We start from the raw sequence: 21,984 nt of genomic DNA on the forward strand, positions 1-21,984 counted from the left end.
CATGGGGCAAACGCAAAGCCGTTGTCGGAGTTAATGTTCAAGGTTTACAAATGTGGCAACTGCAACCTTAATGTGGCAGTCGGGACATAGCCCAGAACCTCCATAATTGACTGGGGAACCTCTGGAGAGCAGGGTGAGATACTCAGCTGAGGAAAAAGAAGTATAAAACAGTAGGATTTTCTGTTACTCCTTTCTAAAGCTGAATGTCTTCCTGGGCAGCTTTCTTATAAACATTACTGTGAGGTTGAAATCATTGTTGAGGATTCCTACAAAAGAATGGTGGTGGCTTGTTCCAAACTCCTGAATTCCAAGAGCACAAGTGAAATCCATTTGCTTGTGTTGCCCTTAAGAATGTAACAAGTTTTTACATATGGATTTGTTATTTTAAGCTTGGCAGATCATGAGAAGGGGGCAGGGTTGTGTCAAGGGTCAGAAACTCTGGATCATTGCTCCTGGATCCCTGTGAACAGCCTGTGATGGCCAGTCCATTTCCATGCACAATCCTCAGCTTCTGAAAGAAAGAATTAATGAGATGATGGTGATATCATTGGAGGATTTAACTCTGCTGTTGTTATTTTAGTTGTGTGGAGAGCTGAAAGCTTCTTTACTGTAATAGTTTGGGAAACCTTAAACATAACTGTTTAAAGGCTGAAAGGTCCGTTAGGTGCTTGGAAAACCAGTTGCAGCCAGGAGGATAGGTGAAATTTTACTTAATTCCTTATTTTTGTATTCATATGTTAACAGAAATAATTCAGTTCTTGGTTGATGAAAAGCATGGGATGTAACAAAATCAAGTCTATTTGTTGTAATTTCAAACACACTTTTGGAGAATATTGTGCTGAGTTTGGATTTGCTGTAAGGCTGATTTGGTGTCAGGCACGTGTGTAGGTGTATGTGTCCTTTGACCAAGTAATCAGAAATGTGGTTTTCTTTTCATGGTGGTCCCTTTTGAAAGGCTTTTATGCTCTGTTAGTTTGCAGGAACGAGGGCTGTTTGGAGATGCTCTGTGTGTGGTGTGGAGGGCTGGCAGGTGCTGTGGCCCATGGCTGTGTGCTGCTGTGCAAGGGCAGACTGTCCTGCTCCCTGGAAAAGCTGAAATCTTCTCTTAACTTGATCAAAAACAAGTTCAAACTGGTTCTAACAATGACTGAGTTTTCATATTGATGTTTGAGCTGGGCATTTCTTTGCCCTCATTTCTATTCCCACTAGTAAATATTATTTTAAAATGTGTCAGATTTGAATTTCTCTCGTCTGCTTTCTCCTGTCTGCCTTTGCCAAAGTGAGTAATTCCTCACCCACTTCACACCAAGAAAGGGTAAAGAGTAGAAGGGAAGAGGCACAGCGAGTACTGCTGCCAATCTGATCAGGAAAGCAGAATGTGTCCATGTCCCAAATAGGGGCTGGAATAGTCTTGCTGCCTTTTTGGGCTTGGCTGTACCACTGAAAGGCAAAAGCCTTGTTTAAAACCTGTCAGCATTCTCTGTGAAGTTAAAAAAAAGCAACAAACATTTTGGGGACACTAGTAAAGTCCTTTTGTTTTTTTAACTGAAAAGACTCCTGTCCTGCCAGCTGTCAGACTGACTTTTTTTTTTTCCTCCTAATTTATTTCTGTTAGCATGTCTTGTTACAGCTGGAGTAGACAAGCCTGGGGAGGAGCAGCAGCCTGTACCCATTGCCCTGTTCCTGGAGAGGGATTTTTTTAATGCATTTGGGCACATATTAAGCCAGGCCTAAATTGGCAGCACAGTGACTCATCTGCCCCAATGTCACTGGGATCACCCTGCTAGGGAGAGCAAATGCATTAACCTGGAGTTGCTGCCTCCCTTCTGTGTTTCCTCTCTTCCTTGGCTATTTTCTGCTCCTCACCTCATGGCCTCTCATCTACCACCACTCAGTAGAGTTCTTGCTGATATCCACATTGCGGGCTTAGTAGTGGCTTCTTTGTTATGTGCTTGTTCCAGTGGCTCTTATTTGTTCAAAAATCTGGTTGTTGGTGCTTGCTACAGTTTCCCATGGGATGTGGTGAGGGAAAGGAATTATCATTTCACAGGAAAAGTTGTAACTGGTTAGAGACCTGAAACTGATCATCCACAGATATGTCAGTCCTTCCCTGAGCAGTCTGTGGGGCTGCTTAGTAAAACAAGGGAATGTAACAGTAAGTCTTGATGATTGTTACTTGGTGCTTTCCCTGCCCAGGGCTCAGAATTGGGCAGACTTTCCTACTTCTGTTCCTTCAGGAGGGAAACAAAACCAAAAGCTATAAAAGTGAAGTTGTCAGAAATACTGAAGTGTAATTGAAATTCACTTGAATCTAGTTACTCTTTCCTTTTCTTCTCCCAGACATTATTGTCTGAGGTCAGGCAGAACTCAGTGGTAGATTTGGGAGTAAAGTTCAGATTTCTGCCATACCCACTGTTCCACCTCATCCATCTACAGCTGTGATTAGCTGGCTGGAGAAAGATGATGTTTGCCATTTCACTAAGGGGTTATAAATGGAATAAACTCAGTGAATGAGTTCAGGTAGAACCTACAAGTCTGTGTAAGAGTGAACTTGATGAAAAACCCTACAGAACAACTCACAAGCAAACCACGAAAACAAAAAAATTACATTAAAAGCCCCAAAATTATGGAATTATCTCTTGGAGGAGTGGCCCACCTCAGGGGAGTGGGGCTGGATCAGTTTCTGCACTACTTCATCTCTGTGTATAAATACACAGTGTTTAAAAAGTGGTATTTATCCTCATGATGGCTCTAAGAAGGTGAACTTTCCAAATATCAGCCAAGAGCAGGAAAACCAGCAATTGCAGAAGGGTCAGTGGCCTGGGCTGTGCAGTGGGTAACAGGAGAGGCTGAGCCTGATCTCACTGGAGGGATGAGTCTGAAATAAAACATGAATCCGTCCTTCTTTTTGGAAAGATCTGCTTTACAGGTTCTTTAATTTTATATTTGAATCCATATTCCATCAGGGATAGGGAATCTGCCAGGGCCACTAAGGAGGAATACTGAGACAGGGATGCAGCTTCTCCATTATGTGCTCAGAGTGGGAAACATGTGGAAGTATTAAATCTGCATTGCTATTCTGCCATTTATCATCATTTCTTCCAGGGGAAAAGGGGAGTAGAGGGAACGTAGGGAAAGGAGAAGGCTTAGGTGGCATGTGCTGTGCCTCCAAAGAGATTACTAGATGTGTTCTGCGCTCCCTTGCTCTACAAACCTTGTGGAAAAAATGCCAGCACAGTTTGTAAGCCCACAGGATGTTTGTTTTGTAGGGAGACAGGAGGTCTCCTCCTTCCCTCGGGACTGCCTCTCAGTCAGCTCTGGAGGAGCCAAGTGTAATTCTGTGCTCCTGCCTGTTTTCCAGCCCTTCCCTTACACTGTGAAGAAAATTTGCTTGCGTTCATCTAAACCAGAATTGTTCATATCTGAGAAGTTCTCAGCCCCTAACAATGATTCATGGCTTTGTATGAACAGTAATGAGTAGGAGATAGTTACACTTACGAAACCTTTTAGTGTGCAAGCATAAATACCTTCTGGGAAAAAAAAATGTAGGGAGGAAATGATGACATTCTTATGGCTAATGCCTCAAAATACTGCTGTTGTCTTATTTCAAAGTCTGCACCACTTAAATTAAGAGTCATCATTTAGCTGATGTTGGTGGAGAACTGAATTACTACTTTAGGACTTCTATCAGGAGCCCAGGTGTTATCCAGAGCAGAGTAATAAATTGCAGCCTTGCTGGGATGCAGCACAAGACAGAGTGGATGTGTGGAAGGAACGACAGCCCAGCGATAACAGATTGAATTACGCTCGCTTCCTGCCCCGTCACCGTGCCAGGATGGCCTCCTGTAGGTACAGCAGCCAGGCTGATTTATTAGGAGGAATCTGGCCCACTGAAGATCTCAGCAGTGCTGTAAAATTGTAGTTAAAACCAGCAGTAGGAGGTGAAGGAGCTGTGTGTTGAAAAAGACTCTCAGTATGTAGGAACAGCAACGTCTAATTCCTGCTCTGAAGGACTGGAATGTCTGGGCAGATTTGCTGGAGAATAGCTCAGAGGGATAAACGCTGCTGACAGCCGGCTGTACGTGGCTCCCAGATGGACATGTCCTGTCTGCTTCTCTCGCTTCATGGTTTTGTGTCCTTAGTCTGCTGACAGTCTCCTCTTGGGGCCCAGACCTTTAAAAGTGTGTTTTGTCATGGTCTATCAAGCTTCTGCTACACTCGGGTCACCACAATTCTGCTCTTTCCTTTACGCTCTTCTCTGTGTTGACTCAGGGCCTCATCCTCCCTTTCTGGACACTCTTCAAGCTTCATTCACCACCTTCCCCACCCCAGTTCTTAACTTGGGGTTCCTTCTGGAAAAACCAGCCCCATTCAGCTCAAGAGTTGTCTGGCATGTCCCCATTGTGCTGTTCTGCGCAGCACGTTCACACACAGCCTGCTGCTCTGTTGGGTGCCTGTGGCTGCACAGGAGGGTCAGGCTGGGAGAGACAGAGGGTGTGAGCATCCTCTGATTTCACTGGGAGCCCGGTGTGGTTTGCCAGCTTAGGAAATTCTCGTGTCTGTGCTTAACAGCCCTTGCTCCTGCGGGTCCTTGGTGGTGTTGCAGGTGTTATCACTGAGTCAGTGTCTGTAGGAATGTCATCAAGCACAGCCAGCCTTCCCCAACTCCACACCGCGCTCGTGGGTGTTGCTGGCGCTGGCGCGGTGTTGTCTCACAGCTGAATCGAAGCGCATACCTTGGCATCCGTGTGTAGTGAGTCAGTCCCAGCCTCACCACGGCCTGGGCACGAGGGAGGGATTCTTGTGGAGCGCTTGGCTTTGCTCCCACATCCCCATCCCTGTTTGTGCCTGAGCCATCCTCACTGGGCTGCGATGTGCTGGAGTTGGAGGGAAGCCTGCCTTGGATTTCCTGCCTTCCTGTCAAATTAGTGCCCCATGTGGGAGGCATTTTCCTTCCTAACAGAGGTTATGGTCCACCCCACAGAGCAGTGAGTGCTGGTTTGTCTCACATTTGGGGGAGAGCATCACAGCATTGCTGTTTGCTGAGGTTGTGTCTCTGCCCCTCTGCAGCTCTGCTGTCTGTCTGTTCCAGGTGTTCACCGATGGTTTGACTCCTTGGAGTATCTCCCATCATGTAGAGCCCTGTGTTTGATAAGGGAGCTTAATGGGCTTCAAAGTGTTTTCATGGTAAAATAATTATAGCTTAATTTCTGAAAGTGGATTTTCTGTTTCTTGTCTCATTGTCATTCTTGAGGGAAACCCAGGCTATTAAAATATATTCTCCTGCAGGACACAGGAAGAAGAAGCCAGGATGTCAAGGTGCCTTAAAATAACCCCCCAACACACTATCACTTTTTCTGACTGTGGAATCATTTCGAAGGTGGAATTATTTAACTGCTCTGATTCACTATGGAAATATATCTCCCTGCAGTTACAGTTTGGCTACGAAAACAGGCCCAGCAGTGTCTGTATTTGCTATTTTACTCACATACATAATGTACTTTTTCCAACGAATACAGTAGTACTCATGTACATAAATAACCACCCAGAGAGCCTTTACCAGTGGTCACCTGACCAACACATAAGGGATGCCAGATTGTCTTTGGGTAAACAGCAGCCAGCACTTCTATTTGCACTTTCACCATCAAAAATTATATTAGAAAATAATGTGTATTATTATGATATGTGGGGTTGAATTTTGGGAGGTTGGTGGGATTTTTTTTTTGCATTTCCCCATTGGGAACATATTTTGGACATGTTCTAGTCCACACTAAACTTCCTTGCCTTTTCTGATGTCAGTTGCATCAGTTTTTCACTGATTTACTGGCACAGCTTATACTCAATTTCCAGGCCAAACAAACAGGAGTGTTAAACTAATGTTTTGACTGGATTGCATCTGTATAGCAGCACAAAGCTACTGAGTATTGCAGGTGTAAAAAGAGTTTTGTGCCCCAGGTGACTTGACCGTCTAGGAAACACTTGGCATGGAATTTCTGTGTCCAGAGCCCTGTGTGTGCAGAAGAGGGGGTCAGCAGACAGGGCTGATGCTGTGTAGTGAAGGGCAGTTCCATGGGGCAAGGGGCTGCAGTGACAGTGCCGTGTTTCCTGTCCCCAGAGCCGCACTGACGCAATGGTTTGTGTGCAGCTCTGTGACCTCGCTCAACAAACTCATCCAGATGGAGAATGACCCTTCAAAATACAAGAGTTTCACAACTCATTGTCCTGGCTCTGTGCCAGTACAGTCAGGCACGGTGCTGCCAGCACATCTGGGGGTAGCGTGTTAAAGAGTGAGGGGGCACAATTATCTGGAACATTTCTGCTCCAAAGTGAAGGACTTGCAGGAACAGCTGCAGTAAAATTCCCTGATGTATTGGGACTTGCCTGATACTTACTGAATATTACATGCCTAATGTGCTGCAGTGTATAAAAAACTTTGGAGGTTGGTTTTTATTCACCTGTAAAGCTCAGCTTTCAGGAATCTCTGTCTTTGGAGTTTTCTTAGAGTTCCTAAAAATATAGAAGTATGCTCAAGACTGCTGTAGTTTGTGAGTGATGGGCAGGAGAGAGGGCAACAAAAAATACTGCCTTGTCCTCAAATAAGAGGAGAAATTATTTAAAAAACTGAAGACCAGAAAGACCTAACTCTTTCTTAAATATCATGTCTTATAAATCTCACCTTGCTTGGCTCCATTTGCTGCACGTTCTAGCCATTTCATTTATAGGATAATTAAGGGATTTACCTTTCAAAGGTCTTGGGTTTGTTTTCAAATCTAACCATTCCAGCAGTTAGGTGTGAGCCAAAGGATTTACAGGCAGCAAACAGCCTACGTGAGCTGCATTCACTGGAGGGATGGAGAAGGGCTTTCCCTTCCCTGCATTTCCTGAGAGGCAGGAGCTGGGGGCTCTGGGAGGGCTGGGGACAGCTCTGGCACAAGAGTGTCCTGCCTATGTGGCAGGAGATCTGCATCGAGGCACTGTCCATATCTGTCCTCTGACGCACGAGGAGCACACGTGTCATGAAACAATGCAGCTTAGAAAGTCAGAGTGTGGGGGTTGGCCAGATGGCTTTTATCAGCCAAAATGAACCTGCTTTTTCCTTTCTCTCCCTCTTTCTCCTCCAGAAGCCCTTCAGAGACCGGTAGTGTCAGACTTTGAGCCGCAGGGTCTGAGCGAAGCAGCTCGCTGGAACTCCAAGGAAAACCTTCTCTCGTGCCCCAGTGAAAATGACCCCCATCTCTTTGTTGCACTGTATGATTTTGTGGCGAGTGGGGACAACACTCTCAGCATAACTAAAGGTAAGGTCACTGGCCAGAATTCCACTGGGAGTGTGGGAGAAGGTGTAGGAAGGAAAGTTGCTGTGAAATAATTAAGTTTTAAACCAAACCCTGTGGAATTTTTTTTACTGTGGGAAATCATCTTAAACAAATACAAATACTTCAGAAAGTCATGACCTTTTTAAAGGTTATAACTGTCTTTTTTTTATTGCATTGGGCAAGAAACTGTCAAAACTAAATTCTCCATTAGGATCAAGAGTTTGAACTGAGAAATTAAACTAAGCTGATTTTGGAGGCTGGCCTCTTATTTTCACAGTTCTCCAAAACACAGTCCCTGTATGAAAAATGGCTGTACAGATATAAGGACCAGAAGGATTGAGAAAGAAAACACTGTATGTACTCCAAGTCACATCTACTTACCTTCCTAATTGAAATTAATTTTTTATTGTTCATCCACTCCAGTTCTTTCCTAAATCCAACAAGCCAACTCAGTTCAGATAAAATTTGCTGGATTCATTTTTTAAACTCGAGCAGTATTGGAGCTGGTGCAGAACTGCAGGAGAGCCTAAAAATCTGAAGCATGTGACTTTATTTGGCTTGGAGAGATCCACTCAAGCTTGAAGAGAAACACATGCTCCCTGCTGAGTCAGATACCTATTCTTATAGGAGATTATTTAATGATCTGCTAGGCAGAAAGAACTTATCTTTGTCCTCAACTCCCAGGCTCGCCATGTCTAAATCCATTTTCTCTTCCCCAAGGTGAAAAGCTCCGTGTGCTGGGCTACAATCACAATGGGGAGTGGTGTGAGGCTCAGACCAAGAACGGGCAGGGCTGGGTCCCCAGCAATTACATCACCCCAGTGAACAGCTTGGAGAAGCACTCGTGGTACCACGGGCCGGTGTCACGGAACGCCGCCGAGTACCTGCTGAGCAGCGGCATCAACGGCAGCTTCCTGGTGCGCGAGAGCGAGAGCAGCCCCGGGCAGAGATCCATCTCCCTGCGCTACGAGGGCAGGGTCTACCACTACAGGATCAACACTGCCTCCGACGGCAAGGTAGGCTCCAGGCTCTGCAAACCTCGCTGGGATACTTGGTGGAGCAGTAGCAATCGAACTGAGCGGTTCTGAGCTCGGGTCGCAGGGCTCCTTGTCTGTAGTTATGGTAAACTGTGAGATTCTGACGTGGCTGGGACAAAATGGTTCTGTTCCTGTAGAAAGCTATGTAATACAGAAACATTTTATCCCTTTCTTTAAGGGAGAAAATAGTACAGTTAGATCAGAGCAGAATCTAATAGATCATTAATAAGAGATTCTGAGAATTCTTGTCCCTTATGTTCAAAAGATAATCTCTGACTGTCAAATCAGAAAAGTCAGCACCTGTTGCTAATAATCCTGTAAATATTAGGGACAGAATGCTTTCTGAGGTATTCTGCAGTATTTTTAACTACTGTTTTGATTTCTCTACAGTATTTCAGCGTGATCATTGGAGACGGGTAGGCACTTTCACTTTTATATGGGCTTTGTCCCCAGTTCCTTCATTTTTTCCCTAGATTGTTGTGTGCTGTAGCAGTGGTGCAATGCTGTGCTTTGTGGATGCTGCAGAGAAATGTTAGCATAAAAGTGTAGTTTTCCACAGGTTTTTGTTTTGATTTCATGGAAACATTTCCACTGGCATTGGAATTTGGAAAATGCTGGTTTTTAACAAATCTGTTTTAAGTAGTGTCTCTTTAGATCCTGTGCAGAAGTTGAAGTGTGGGTCTGGAGCATGGCTGCTGAGGCTCTTCTTGCCAGCATCTAATAGATGACAGATTCTGTGCTGTTTAATTTCTTCAAAAGAAAAAAAACCAAAAGTAATCAAGTATAGTAGCAGCCCACTGTGCCCAATTTTCCTTTGTCCTATGAGACCTTTACTCTTCTTACAGCAAAGCTGACAGCAAAATCTTTAGTATGAAAATACAGGGAACCGGTACCCTGTATTCCCTATTTATCAGACTCAGCACTCTGAAACCTCCAATAAGAGAAACGGATTTTATTCAGTGATGAAATACTTTTTGTCTGCTTTAGCAAACGAGTTGTAACTGAGACAATTCTGACCATGTTATTTAAGGCAACATATTTCCAACTTATGGCATTTTGATTCTTCCTTCTCCCTCCCATGTAGACACCCTCTGTGGTCAGCATTAGCTCTGTGAAGTGCTGACATGCAGGATACTCCAAGGACTACATGGCAGTCTGGAATATTATTCCTCCTCCTGTCTCTGCAGTGGATATTCCTTCTATTCCCATAGATGCTGGCAGATGAGCAGTGCTCACATGTGAACGTTTTGAACCGAGGACTCCTTGGGTTGGTGTAAATAAGCATGTGTCCGTGAGGAGATAGCACATGTTCTCCATTTGAGCTGTAATAGAGTTTGGCATATGAAGGCTTTCATCCCAGCAGAGCTGTTTTTATCCCACAAAAACAGTTCTGCAGAGCTCCAGTAAGCCATTCAGGTCTGTGTTAGCCAGGTTAACTGTTCGTTTTCCACAAAGTTGCTTGCATTGGTGTTTCTGAGGAAAAGCACAGATTGGAGCAATTCACTAAAGCAGATCTGCAGCTCATGGTAGTTGTAAATACAAAACTGAGCAGCAGCAGTGACCGAGACCTGTGGCTTTTGGGTGTTTCAGGATCAAGCACAGAGGTGGCCACAGTGCTCCAATGCTGTGCCAAGTGCCAGCATCCCTGCAGAAGGGGCAGTTTGCCATGTCCATGCATCATGTGCTGCAGTTCCAGCCTGGCCTGTTAAACCTCATCGGTTTCAATTTGCCTTAACGAGCCGGGCAGTGAATTGCGACATCTCAGCAGCAGATGTGCTGCTGGGCTGGGGACACTGTGCTCTTCCAGCACCCTGTCCCTGGCTGTCAAAGCTGAGGAGCTAGGAAGAGAAACAGCCAATATCCCTGTTTATCCCTCTGCAGAATGGAGGCTGCTGGAGCAGGTCCTGCTCTGAGCTGCTCGTGTCGCGCTCTATTTATTACCAGCTTCGCAGCAGATCATGGCTGTGCTGGAGGAAAGCTCTTACCTTCACTGCCCTGAGCACCTGGGGCCCTCCCAGCCTGCTGTATCATTAGTCAGCCTGTCCAGGGAATTTAATATCTCCCAGTGCTGCAGAAGGATGAATGGCTTTGGTGGGATCATATCCTGTGCCTGACAGAACACTCTTCGGGAGAAAGAGGTATTAGAGGAACACATGGAGCAGCTGCTGCTCAGCTCAGTGGTGTGTCCTGCATTGCAAAGCCTTACCCAGACCTTTTTCCTGGGAGAAAATTGAAGGGACTAGAGAGATCAGAGGTTTGTACATCTTAATTTTAGTACAAATTATATTGAATGGTTGGCCAGCTTAAAAAAAATTCCCCTGGGAATTTTTTCTTTATTTCCCACTTTATTGGGTCATATTATTTTGGACCACCCTCTAATGTTTTGTTTTGTTGGTTGGGTTTTTTTTAAGGAAGGTATTAAAAGTGACCTTTCTTTATTTGGCTGGCACAATGCAGCCAGTCATCTGATAAACCACTTCTGTGGTACAGAGGCCTTGGTTTTCCTGACTTGATAGTACTTGAGGGAAAGCCTTCTATTGAGTAACCCAACTGAATAAATAGCCTTGTCCTGCCAGTTCAAATCCTGCTGTCCTCAGCAGGAAGGAAACAGGACTGGGGTCCTGCTTGAGTCTCTTGGATCCTCCAGTGGCTGAATTGGAGCAGACTTGAACCTCCATGGATTATTGGTGTGGATGTTCAATTTTGCCTGCTGAGAGGGGAGTGGGAGTGCCAGTGGATTCAGGATGTGCTGAGGTTAGCGCAGGCCAGTTTAACCACCTGTACAAAATTCCCCAGCCAAGGAAAAGAGATGTGGTCTGGTGGCAGAAGTGCAGATGAGCAGTCCATTTGTGCAAGCAGAGCCCCTTGAAACAGGACTGGTGTTTATGGTTTTGTTTGATAAACAAAAATTGACCAAATAATGTGTCAACAACATAGCCAGCAAGCAAACTTGAGTCCCTACAAAACTCAGGTGCTGGGTCTGTCATCTCTGTGAGAGTAAAACTCAGCAGCACCCCATGGTTTTTTTGTTGAGTGTCATCAGTGAGAGGTTAGAAAAAACCTGCCTACAGAATAAAGACATTTACTGGTGGACGTTTATCTTAACGTAAATGGAAAATTTCATGAGTGTTAAGGCATGAAGTGTTGTTTTTGTGGCCTGGACAGGGCAGTCCTGTTCTGTCCTCATCCTCCTACAGCTTCTCTAAAATCTTTGGCCATTTATTTAGCTTCTTTCTCCTTCTGTAACAGGATCATACAGTCTGTCGCACTAAATACAGATATCTCTAATTTTCATGAGATATAACTTGTCATAAAACCATGGGGGAGCCTCCTTCTCCGTGCCTCCCTAATACTTCCAAGTAATCCTAGAGTTCAGCTTTTCCTACATCCATATTTTTAGATTTTAATTCTCAGTGTAACATGGGAGCTGCTCATAGCACTGCAAGTACTTCAAGTCGTTCCCAAACAGGCATGGCTTGTTCTAAATTGTGGTTGTACTGGCTAATGCTTGGTCACTCACACCAAGCAGCTGTAACAGCCTCTTAAGTTGTCACTTTTCTGTTCTGAGAACATCTGGTTTTCAGGTGGTTGCACCTGTTTGATCATGAAAAGTGTTGTAGGTTTTGTAGGTTTTTTTTTTTTTCATTTGAGGGGGATTTTTTAGCCAGAGTGTTGAAATGAGATATCGAAAGAATATCTGATTAATTCTGGTGGAGAGTTGTGAACATGCTCCCCAGGAGGCCGCCATTATTTTCCAGTCTTCATTAAAAAGACTAATCAAGTTTGAGGGTGGTTTTGTCCCTTCTTGCAAACAATTTTTCTCTTGCAAATGCAGCTCCCATTTTTGTTGGCGATACTCTCTTATTGCTGGAGCTTCAGAGATGCATTTTCTTTTTGCATTCAAATATTCTGTCTAGGTGGAAGAAGCAGAATTTTACCCTAAGTCTGGGATTTTTGGATGCATGGCAGCCCTATCAACTTTCCAGCCTCCTGAAATCCCAAACAGATGGCCAGTGCACATGCAGAAACTGTTGAGTGTACATCCAGCATGTCAGAAGCATTTGGGAAGTTTGATCATAGCTGTTGGCATGTGATGTGAGCAGTAGGTCTAGTGTGTGGAGTGGACAGGAATTTGGGTGGCCTAACATGGTGCTGTTCTTCCTGCAAGCTTTTCCCTTGCCAAACCTTGGTCCTTTGTGAGAAATGGATCTCTTCTGTCTTCTTTGTTTTAGGCTAGACTATGATGCAAAATGCATGTTGATGCAGATATTTCTCCCTGTCTCCTTCAGGTGTAACCAGCACTTTTCAAATAATTCAATTTCTAGCTTTGTTCACCTTGCCTGGCAGAAGGGCTGGGCTTGAGGATGAAAACTGGAAACACACAGCTCTGATGGGAGGGAATCAGTTGTCTGTTATCTTTAGCAGGATTTTAGGCTTAAAATGGATCTTCTGTATCAATGTTAAGAAGGTAACAAATATGGGTTATCATGCCTCACAGCAGGTTTTCATTCAGTGGTAATGATTTTCCTTCTGTGCTATTGATCAGTGCCCATCACAGGGATGGAGCAGACCAGCTCCTGACTTCATGCTAAACCTCTGCAGAAGCTCAGGCCTAAAGCAGGGAAAGCTCTGGTTTGCCAGTGATGCTTCAGGGAGAATTTAGGCAGGTGAAACTGTCGGAACCCAAACAGTACTAGTGAAGTTGAGACACTGAGGGTGACCACCCCCCCCATACTCTCTAGGAAATGTCCCACTGACCAGCCTTTTGAAAAAAGTCATCTCAAGCAACAGCATGCCTATTTGCAGCCATTTCTGCCCTGTTGTTTTGGCAAAGTGCATGTATTTTCTCCTGAATCCATGCCTTTCCCATGTAAGCATTGGTTGTCCTGGGTTCTGGAGCTGCTTACAGAGCTTGTGGAGCTCACAGTTCCATGGCTCGAGTAGAAGCAGCACCACACTTTGCTTTCACGATTTTACGATGCAGTTCCTGTGCACGAGCCCTCCGAGGGGCGTTACCTGAACGAGCTTTTCCCTTCCTCTTTGGTTCCCAGCTCTATGTGTCTTCAGAGAGCCGCTTCAACACCCTGGCAGAGCTGGTGCATCACCACTCCACGGTGGCAGATGGGCTCATCACCACGCTGCACTACCCGGCGCCCAAGCGCAACAAGCCCACCATCTACGGCGTGTCCCCCAACTACGACAAGTGGGAGATCGAGCGCACCGACATCACCATGAAGCACAAGCTGGGTGGAGGCCAGTATGGAGAGGTCTATGAAGGAGTCTGGAAGAAGTACAACCTGACAGTGGCTGTGAAAACTCTCAAGGTAGGAGCAAGTTCAGGCTGGCTGCCTGCCCTCATGTCTAGTTGTGTTTGCATTGATGGTGGCCCTCCCTTTGAGTGCAGTAGGGTGGAACCAGAATATTTTTAAAAGAGCTTGATCCTCTTACGGCTTATGTGATACCTGTAACACTCGTATCTAAACAAAGGAGGATGTTAACAGCACAGTTTTTACTGGAGAATGGATGAAACCTTAGAAAAGTAAATAGTGCCACGGTGTCTCGTGTTCAGGGTGTGGTAGAGGTGAGCTGTTCACGGATGAACACACCAACACAAGCTGGTGTATTAAAGAAAACTGTGGATTGTGAGTCAGTCAACATAAAATTCAAAGGCTGTGCTTCAGGGAGGCTTTACGTGTTTTGATTTTCTGTCTTATGTGGCGTCTTTCCCAAAAGACAAGCTCCCTATGTACCTGAGAGTCTTAAGCAACTGTTCACAGCTGCTTCTTATCAAAAGACACAAGAGGAGGAAAAATGGTATGCAAGCTAAGGTGTATTAAAATTCATAAGTGGCTTTAATGAAGAACTGGATAATCAGTTCTGTTTCTGGCTCTGCTCCCTGATTTCTGCATCTTGGTTTCCTTGTCTCTTGAAATGCAAATAGTGCTCTGTGAGTTCATAAGGTCATTTTTTAATTCATCTATGTTTATAAAACTGTCTTGAGATCTTCTGGCACCATCTGCACGCATTGCATTTGATTGCTTAATAGGAGTTTATGCAAACTTGACACCATGTTCTCTCTCCTCGAATGGGGACGTGGTTTGGTCTTGCAGAAACAAACAGAACCGAGAGTTTCGTTTGTTTCTTTTGGGTTTTTTGCAATGGAAATTTTGAAGTGGAGAGAGCTGTGTAGATGCTTCAGTGTCAGGGGAAGAACTTTTCCTTGATTTGGGGAAAATATTTCTTCCTTGCTCTCCGAGCAGCGGCTGCCTCAGTACTTCTGGGTTGCCATGGCTGCAGAAAGTATTTTCATTTTGGCCTTTTCTGTACTCTGGAGGTTCCTGCTGCTGCTCCCGGCGGGGGAGTCCAAGTGCAGCTTGCGCAGGGAGCGAGTGACATCTAGTGTTGTCCCTGCTCGGGACTGCTCGGAGCGCCGCGGTGCAGGTGGGCTGGGATGTGGCCAGGCTCAGCACAACACCTGCTCACACTGAGCAGAGCTCAGCTCTCCCCTGGAGCACGGCTTGCAGTAACATCTTCCTGCTGCTGGTTGCAGTGTGAGGATTCCTGGTGCTTTCAGACTTCCCATCTTGCTCCAAACTGAAGTTGCTTTCATTCTCATCTCCCTAACACCCATCAGCAAAAACAAGCTGCATGTTATCCTATCAAATCTGTTTGTGCAAAGGAGAAACCTTAATACAGACCATGTCTGTTTCAAATAAATAAATATTTAATGAAACACGACTAAAAGTGGTTCATAATGTAGTATGGAGCAGTGTGTTCCACTGGGGAGTGTAAGAACAACCAGGAAGAGAGTTGAGAAACACTTCAGCCTGCAATTATGTACGCTAAAACCATCCTTAAAAGCAAATTTATAATCCACCTTCTTTAAATCCATTAGTCTGCTGCCTGACAGGTGGGATTATAGCTTTCTTCAAAGTTTTGGGAAACATTTTAAAATCACATTTATATCCCAGTTCTACTGGGAAAAACAAGCCTTTTGCAGCTTCTGCCCGAATCTTCAGATGACTCATTTTATTTTCCTTTGAGAGAATGTTTTTCAAAACTTTGTATGATTCTTCTTGCTCCTTCCCCCTCTACCTCAGATATCTCTATAAGAAAGATAAAGGAGAGCGAAGACTAAAAGAGAGAGGAAGAAAAAAGTCCTCCCAGCATCTTTTTGAATAATGATGCTTATGAACACTCATTTGTTGTTCAGTTTTCTGTCAAGTGTCTAAAGATAGCTCATGGCTGGCACAGAACTGGAGAAGAAGCGATGGAAGCAGCACACGCTGTTCCTCAGCGTTTAATGGGAGAGGGCAGGACCGTGTTTTGGTTATGAGATGTTGCCTGTTAAAATCCATCCCTGGCAGCTCTGTGAGTTGCACAGGACACAGTATTTATCAGGGGCTGTTATAACAAGACACACTCTGAATTTGTGGTTTTACCCCCAAATTGGACAGGAGCGCCAGGCAGTGGCCGTGGGGACAGGGAGCTCTGTGACCTGCACTGGGCCAAGTGCAGCCAGTTGTGACTCTGGCCACAGCTGCTTCTCCTGAGGGCAATTTAATGGCTGAGCTGCTGTGAGCTGGTCAGCTCAGCACATTTCTTACTGCTCACCTCGGATCTGCTCCCCCTAGGACTGCTTTTTTCTTTTTCTTCTTTTTTTTTTTTTTTTTTTTCCTTCTCTCTCCTTTATTTTTTCCCTAGCAGAGAAGCCTGTGTTTTAAATTAGGCAACATGTAACCCTGGTGTCCCTTAGTGCCATGGCATGGCCCTGTGCTGTGCTGGAAAAATGCTGGATAGCCAGAACTGTTTTATTTCTGCCATGGTTTAGTATTGTGGGAGCTGGAAGCCAGTTAAAGCTTGGTCCTTTCCACGAGATCAGATTTTCAGAGAGGTCATTGCTACAGTGGTTCTCTGTAAGTGTCCTTCCTATTAATATGGTCACTGAGAGGTAAGAAATTTCAAAATGTGGAGCAGCTATGCAAAGGACAAACCTTCCAAGGTTTGTGTAGCATGAGTAAGACAAAGTAATATTTAGGATAATTTTGCAACCTGGATTATTAACCCAGTTTCCTTTGCCAAAGAGAACAGTTTAAGGTTCTGCTCACAAGGACCTTTGGCCTGTTAGTTTTGACAGTGTGTTAAGCAAATCGCAGCTGTCAATCAAGCTAATTGGCAATGAATAGTAAATTATTGAATGGAAGTGTTGGAAAAATGTTCTCAGTGCTAAGTGCAGAGCAGGGAGCTGGCTGGATCTCACAGTGGCAGCCCACTGTTATCGTTCTCACCAGCAGCAGTAAATCCTTTCCAATCCTTCCCTAAAACACTTTGTCCATGTAGCCTGTCAACATTAATCCAGCATTGAAAAAAATATGGATATAGAAAGAAACATTGCTTTAGGAATAGATCTGTATTTTTGCACCACTTTGAAATGACCTTCCGGCCATTTGGGGCGTATCTGCTTCAGAAAAATATGCCTTTTGAGCAAGATTGTATCTTCCTTGGTTTTGTGCTATGCCCAGTAACTTTATGGTGCCCAACAAATTGGTAGTGACACCTTTACCCAGAATGGATACGTCATGGGTCAGGCTCTAAATGCCAGAAATGAACCTTAGGTTTTCAGTCACACCACGGCTGCCATCGGTCGTGCCTCCCTGACTGAGAGAGGGATTTCTTGTTCCTGCCCAGTGAACACAAGGGCCTGCCTTTCAGCAGCCTTTCAAGCATTTGATTGTGGTGTATCCTTTCTTTTATGTTCGTTCTTGTTCCTTTTCTGTACTTTTTATTTCATGTTATTTTTTTCTTCCTGTTAGGAACAGGCTTATTTTTTCCTTTTCTGCTCCCGAGTGTTCTGTGAGAGACTCTTCACAAAAGGGATATGGATTTTCTTGCCCCAGCAAGCTCAGCTAGTATGAAAATGACAAAAATATGTATTTTTTAAATCATACAAAAAATTAATGTTTGTAACTCCCTGGCTTTGTGTTGTGTCTACAGGGAAAAATTACTGTGTGAGAACTGTGGCGTATGTTGTCAGTTTGCAGTTCTTTTTGTGTCCTCATATAAAAATCTGTTTCTCCTTTGTGTACACTGACTTTGCCAAAGCTTTGCCATTGTTCTGCAGGAGGATACCATGGAGGTGGAAGAGTTCTTGAAAGAAGCTGCAGTAATGAAGGAGATCAAGCATCCGAACTTGGTGCAATTATTAGGTAAGTGATAAATACCAAGCAGAGGGATTTGAACTAAACCCTTGTGCAGTGATATGGATGTTAAGGAGCAGATAAGCTGCTTACCATAGCAAGGCTTTAAATACAGACACTTATTGTCTGGCAAAATTCACAATTTGTACCACTAATACATGATTTTTAATGATCTCGTCTCCCTAATGTTTAATTTGCCAGAGGCTGAAGCAGAAAATTAAGCCCCTCTATTAACCACTTCCAAGCAGAATCCATTCTTTCCACCAGCCCCATTTTTCTGCCTTCTGAAGGTACAAATTGCCTTTGAGGATGAAACCTGAAGATTCACTGATATTCTCCAACATTCACTGTCAACTTTATGTTGTTCCCCAGGGGTGTGCACAAGGGAACCTCCTTTCTACATCATCACAGAGTTCATGACATATGGGAACCTGCTGGATTACCTGAGGGAGTGTAACAGGCAGGAGGTGAATGCTGTGGTGCTACTGTACATGGCAACTCAGATCTCCTCAGCCATGGAGTACCTGGAGAAGAAAAACTTCATCCACAGGTAGGCAGGACAGTGAGCACCCTTGAATCTTGAGCACAGAACAATCCTTGATGTATTTTCCTCCCTTTCAGTCTGTCACAGCATTGATTGGTGTCATATATTTAACACACTAGTGCAAATCTGGCACAGTCTATTAACCTGCCCAAAGGATGGCTTTTCTCTTGGGTTTTTTCTCTTGCCTTTGAAGTAGATGCAGGTGAAAGACACATCAGTACTTACATGTTTTGGGCAAGGCCTGAAATGTGAATTTAAGCCAAAGTAATGGACTTTTTAATGGACCAGATAAGCCAGTTCCTTGTTTCTAACAGCCTTTCAAACCAGCTGCAGTGGGTGATGCTGGATGTGTGCAGGTCCCCGCAACAGAATCACCCTCCCAGCACCGCCCCAGCCCCTGTTCTTTCTTGTTTGCTTCACTTTGTTTTCCACTGCAGGGACTGTTCCATGCTATTGTCCAGATTGTGTATTCACTTTAATAAGCATTTCTACTGTCTTAAAAGTCTCAGGGACTCTGACCTTTAAAGTGTGCTGCAATTATGGCTGGAGCTTTGCGTTCCTTGTCTGCAGAAATGGGCTCCTGGCAATGTAATGACACATCCTGCACCAGGGCTCCAGAGTGCCTGAGCTTTGTACAAGATGCTCTCAGTGTTGTAGCGTGACCTTTCCTGCCCAATTAACTGGAATGTGAAATTAGCACGTGGTTTTTTTTAATAGAGACAAATATGAAGATGGTGTGTAGAGTTCTAGGTGCTCTTCTAAGCAATGAGTTGCCTTTGCTGCTTGAAAGGCCTGGTTAAATGCTGCTATCAGTCAATAAATTGAACAGTGATGCTGCCAATTAAAATTTCTTGCCTTTGATTTGCTCTGTTGAAAGGATTTTGTCGCTTCAGCCCGCAGGAAGTAAACTTTAAAAACTCCTTTGTGTGAATCTCATTTGTCTTCTCTGCCATTCATTTCATTTCCTCTTACTCCTGATGACCCATTTATCTAAAATAAATAGTAGCTTTTTTCCTTATCAGCCACCCCCATAACCACCTACCCAATTATTTGGAGAGTGTTGTCACAATTCACATCCATGGATTCAAATGCTGTGCTCTGACCTCATTTAATGAATCAGGAAGAAGGAGGAATTTGATTATGGAGAGGAGCTTTTATTTGGATACACATTGTAGTAATCAGCATTGATAAGAAGGTACATTCAAAAACACTGTGAAATTTAAATGGGCATCCAGTAAGATGTACTTTTTTCTGGTTTTTAATTTATTCCAGTTGAGCAGAACAAGCAACAGAAACAGCAGTGTCTGCCTCATATCTAAAGATCTCACAGGAGCTTCCTGGTACAATCAATTTTTAGTTCAATGTGACATAATCTAGAAAAGTGTTTTTAACAAAACCTAATATTAGGAGAAATGTAGTTCTGTGCTTTACATTTTTATCCTCCTGAAGCATTTCTAAGGATGCAAACAGCATTTACAAGCCAAGGAAGTGGCAAATGCAATGTGCACATCTCTCACCTGCCAGGGTGGGGCCAGTGGTGGAAAAAAGTGCGGAGAAAAAGTTAAACCTGCTTTTTGCCCAGTCCTTTGAAAATGCCAGCACTGATAGCAGAGGCTCCAGCAGGTTTGCAAAGGCCAAATGCTGGTTGTGAACAAGTTGTGTTGTGAAAGGTGGTACCACCTGAGAGGAGGAAATGCAGGGTTGGGAGCTCATCCTGGTCCTTAAGCAAAAACTGGAAAAGGAATTCTGGAGAAAGGCTGGTGTTGGCTGGGGTGACTGAAGTGCTACAGAGGTGGGCAAGAAGTGGGGAATTGAAACTCAGTTTATTCGGTGCTCATCCCCAGCTATTGATAACTTGAGCACTGACATTTCTTTGAAATATTTTTATCCTGAGGGTGGCAGCTTTTATTGAAAGTGAGGGGGCTTCTTGAAGCTCTCACTTCAAATTAGAAGGAAAAAAAAAAATTTGGGATGACAGTCTTACGAAGAGGGAATGGAAAATAACTTTCCCTCTTATGTGTGTGCATGTAACTCCAGAATTTCTGTGTAATATTTGCATCAAAATAATCACACAGGCCCAGGTTTCTTTGGGAACAGCAGGCTGCCTTGCCACTGCTAAAAGTGAGATGGTAAAGAATTCTCTCATTGCCTATTTTTGCCTCTTCTTTTTAGGGACCTTGCTGCCAGGAACTGCCTTGTAGGGGAGAACCACTTGGTGAAGGTGGCAGACTTTGGCCTGAGCAGGTTAATGACGGGTGACACCTACACAGCCCACGCTGGAGCAAAATTCCCCATCAAGTGGACTGCACCAGAAAGCCTGGCCTACAACAAGTTCTCCATCAAATCCGACGTCTGGGGTAAGAATTTGCATGAGCAAATGAATGCAGGTGATGGTCTTCTTTTCCAGGGCTGGGAAGTGAGGCTGTTGTGGAACATTTCAGGAGGGAGAGCAGCAAGTTCCCTGGCTTGAGCCACATTGTTCTGTGGGCTTGTCAGAGTGCAGGAGCTGATCTCTGCTTAGGCAGTCTCAGCAGAGGATGCCTACCTGATTTTATATATTTGGCAAATATGAAAAGTAAAGGGTGCTGTGGTGTTTATAGAAATGTAGAAATGGGGCTGAAGTGCAACAGTGCTACTTCTGGCACAGGACTGTGAAGTGATACATTATTATATAGGCAAAAACTTTCTAACTACTTCAAGGAGTAAAGAATCTGGTTCGTTTTATGTTAAAAAAAATAATTATGTGTGTATCTGTCTAGTGATAGCTCCAAGCTTGTCTTTCTGCATTTTAAAGGAATAATCTTTGGAATGAGATGAGGAGAAGCAGAGGGAAAATTTGATGACAAATGGTTATTGAAGAGCCCTGAAGTGCTGGTGATAAGAGTAGACTTAGCTAAATTGAGCTATATTGTATCAAATCTGACCACAGAAAATCTCATTGTACTTTTATCAGTACATTTCTTTGGGTTTTATATCTCTGCAATAGCTGTTGGTCAAATTCTCAAAAGTGCCCAGTGACATGAGATAGAGGTTTGTGGAATGTGGTCCCAAAGGCACTTGGAAAATGATATCCTGAGCATCTTCTATGTATAAACCAACAGACAGTAGTGAGGCAGAGATGAAGTTTTCTGCAGTTTGGGGGAAAATGTGCAGAGAAAGTTTTTTTGTTGAAGAAACTTCTAGGTAGATGGCTGATGTAAAGTGTTTTGTAGATGGAGGAGGAAAAGCCAAAACAGCCTCCCAAGGAGTTTGTGATTGCTGACCAAGGTGTTCCTGCTGCCTTGGGTTTCTGTGTGGTGTTGGCTGCTGAGTGTCTGCCACAGTCTTGGATGTTGCTGTACTGCTGTGGTGGCTGCAGGATCCCTGGTGCCTTTCAATAACAGAGTATTTGGGGGAGGAAAGATCCCAAAGGAATATGGGCTATCTTTAGTTAGGGTTAATGTAACCTCAGGAAGCCGAGTTGGGGCAGTGGACTTTGGGATCTCATCAGAGATCAGCTGTCCCCAGAGGCCAGGACTGCTGCTGGGCATGCCAGGGTTTAGATGTTTTCACCTCACTGCCTCAAGACAGCAATCAAAGAAAATTGTGCACAGAAATGTCTAATGTAAATTGCCCTTGGTGGCGTTGCCATGTAATGTGATGTGATTTCCTTACTTATGCAGAATTGTAATCGCTTTCTCTTCAGGTTAAGAACAGAATAGGGTGACTGAACTAATTACATGCAGGTTGTTGAACTGGTGTTGGGTTTATTCTGTGTGCCTGACTCCTGGGTTAGCTGCCTGACCCCACTGCTGACCTGCATCCCCACTGACTGCTGCCACTTGAATGCCTGTTCCAAGACCCTTTTTGTGCTCTCCCTTTTCCTATTCAGCTTCCCCCAGGCCCAAAATGTC

At 44.3% G+C, this 21,984-nt stretch overlaps 1 protein-coding gene across 2 annotated transcripts in view; it reads left to right on the forward strand.

Annotated features, from left to right (window-relative positions):
* ABL1 (ABL proto-oncogene 1, non-receptor tyrosine kinase) overlaps nt 1-21,984 on the forward strand; it is a 77,148-nt gene that overhangs the window by 47,253 nt on the left and 7,911 nt on the right. For both annotated transcript variants that reach the window (XM_084219983.1, XM_084219984.1), the window contains exons 2-7: nt 7,122-7,295; nt 8,034-8,329; nt 13,402-13,674; nt 17,472-17,556; nt 17,920-18,097; nt 20,264-20,448. In XM_084219983.1, the coding sequence (XP_084076109.1) occupies nt 7,122-7,295; nt 8,034-8,329; nt 13,402-13,674; nt 17,472-17,556; nt 17,920-18,097; nt 20,264-20,448 (1,191 nt within the window). The remainder of the gene's footprint in view (nt 1-7,121; nt 7,296-8,033; nt 8,330-13,401; nt 13,675-17,471; nt 17,557-17,919; nt 18,098-20,263; nt 20,449-21,984) is intronic.

This window comes from Fringilla coelebs (genome assembly GCF_963513975.1).
Source record: "Fringilla coelebs genome assembly, chromosome: 21".
NCBI lineage: Eukaryota > Metazoa > Chordata > Aves > Passeriformes > Fringillidae > Fringilla > Fringilla coelebs.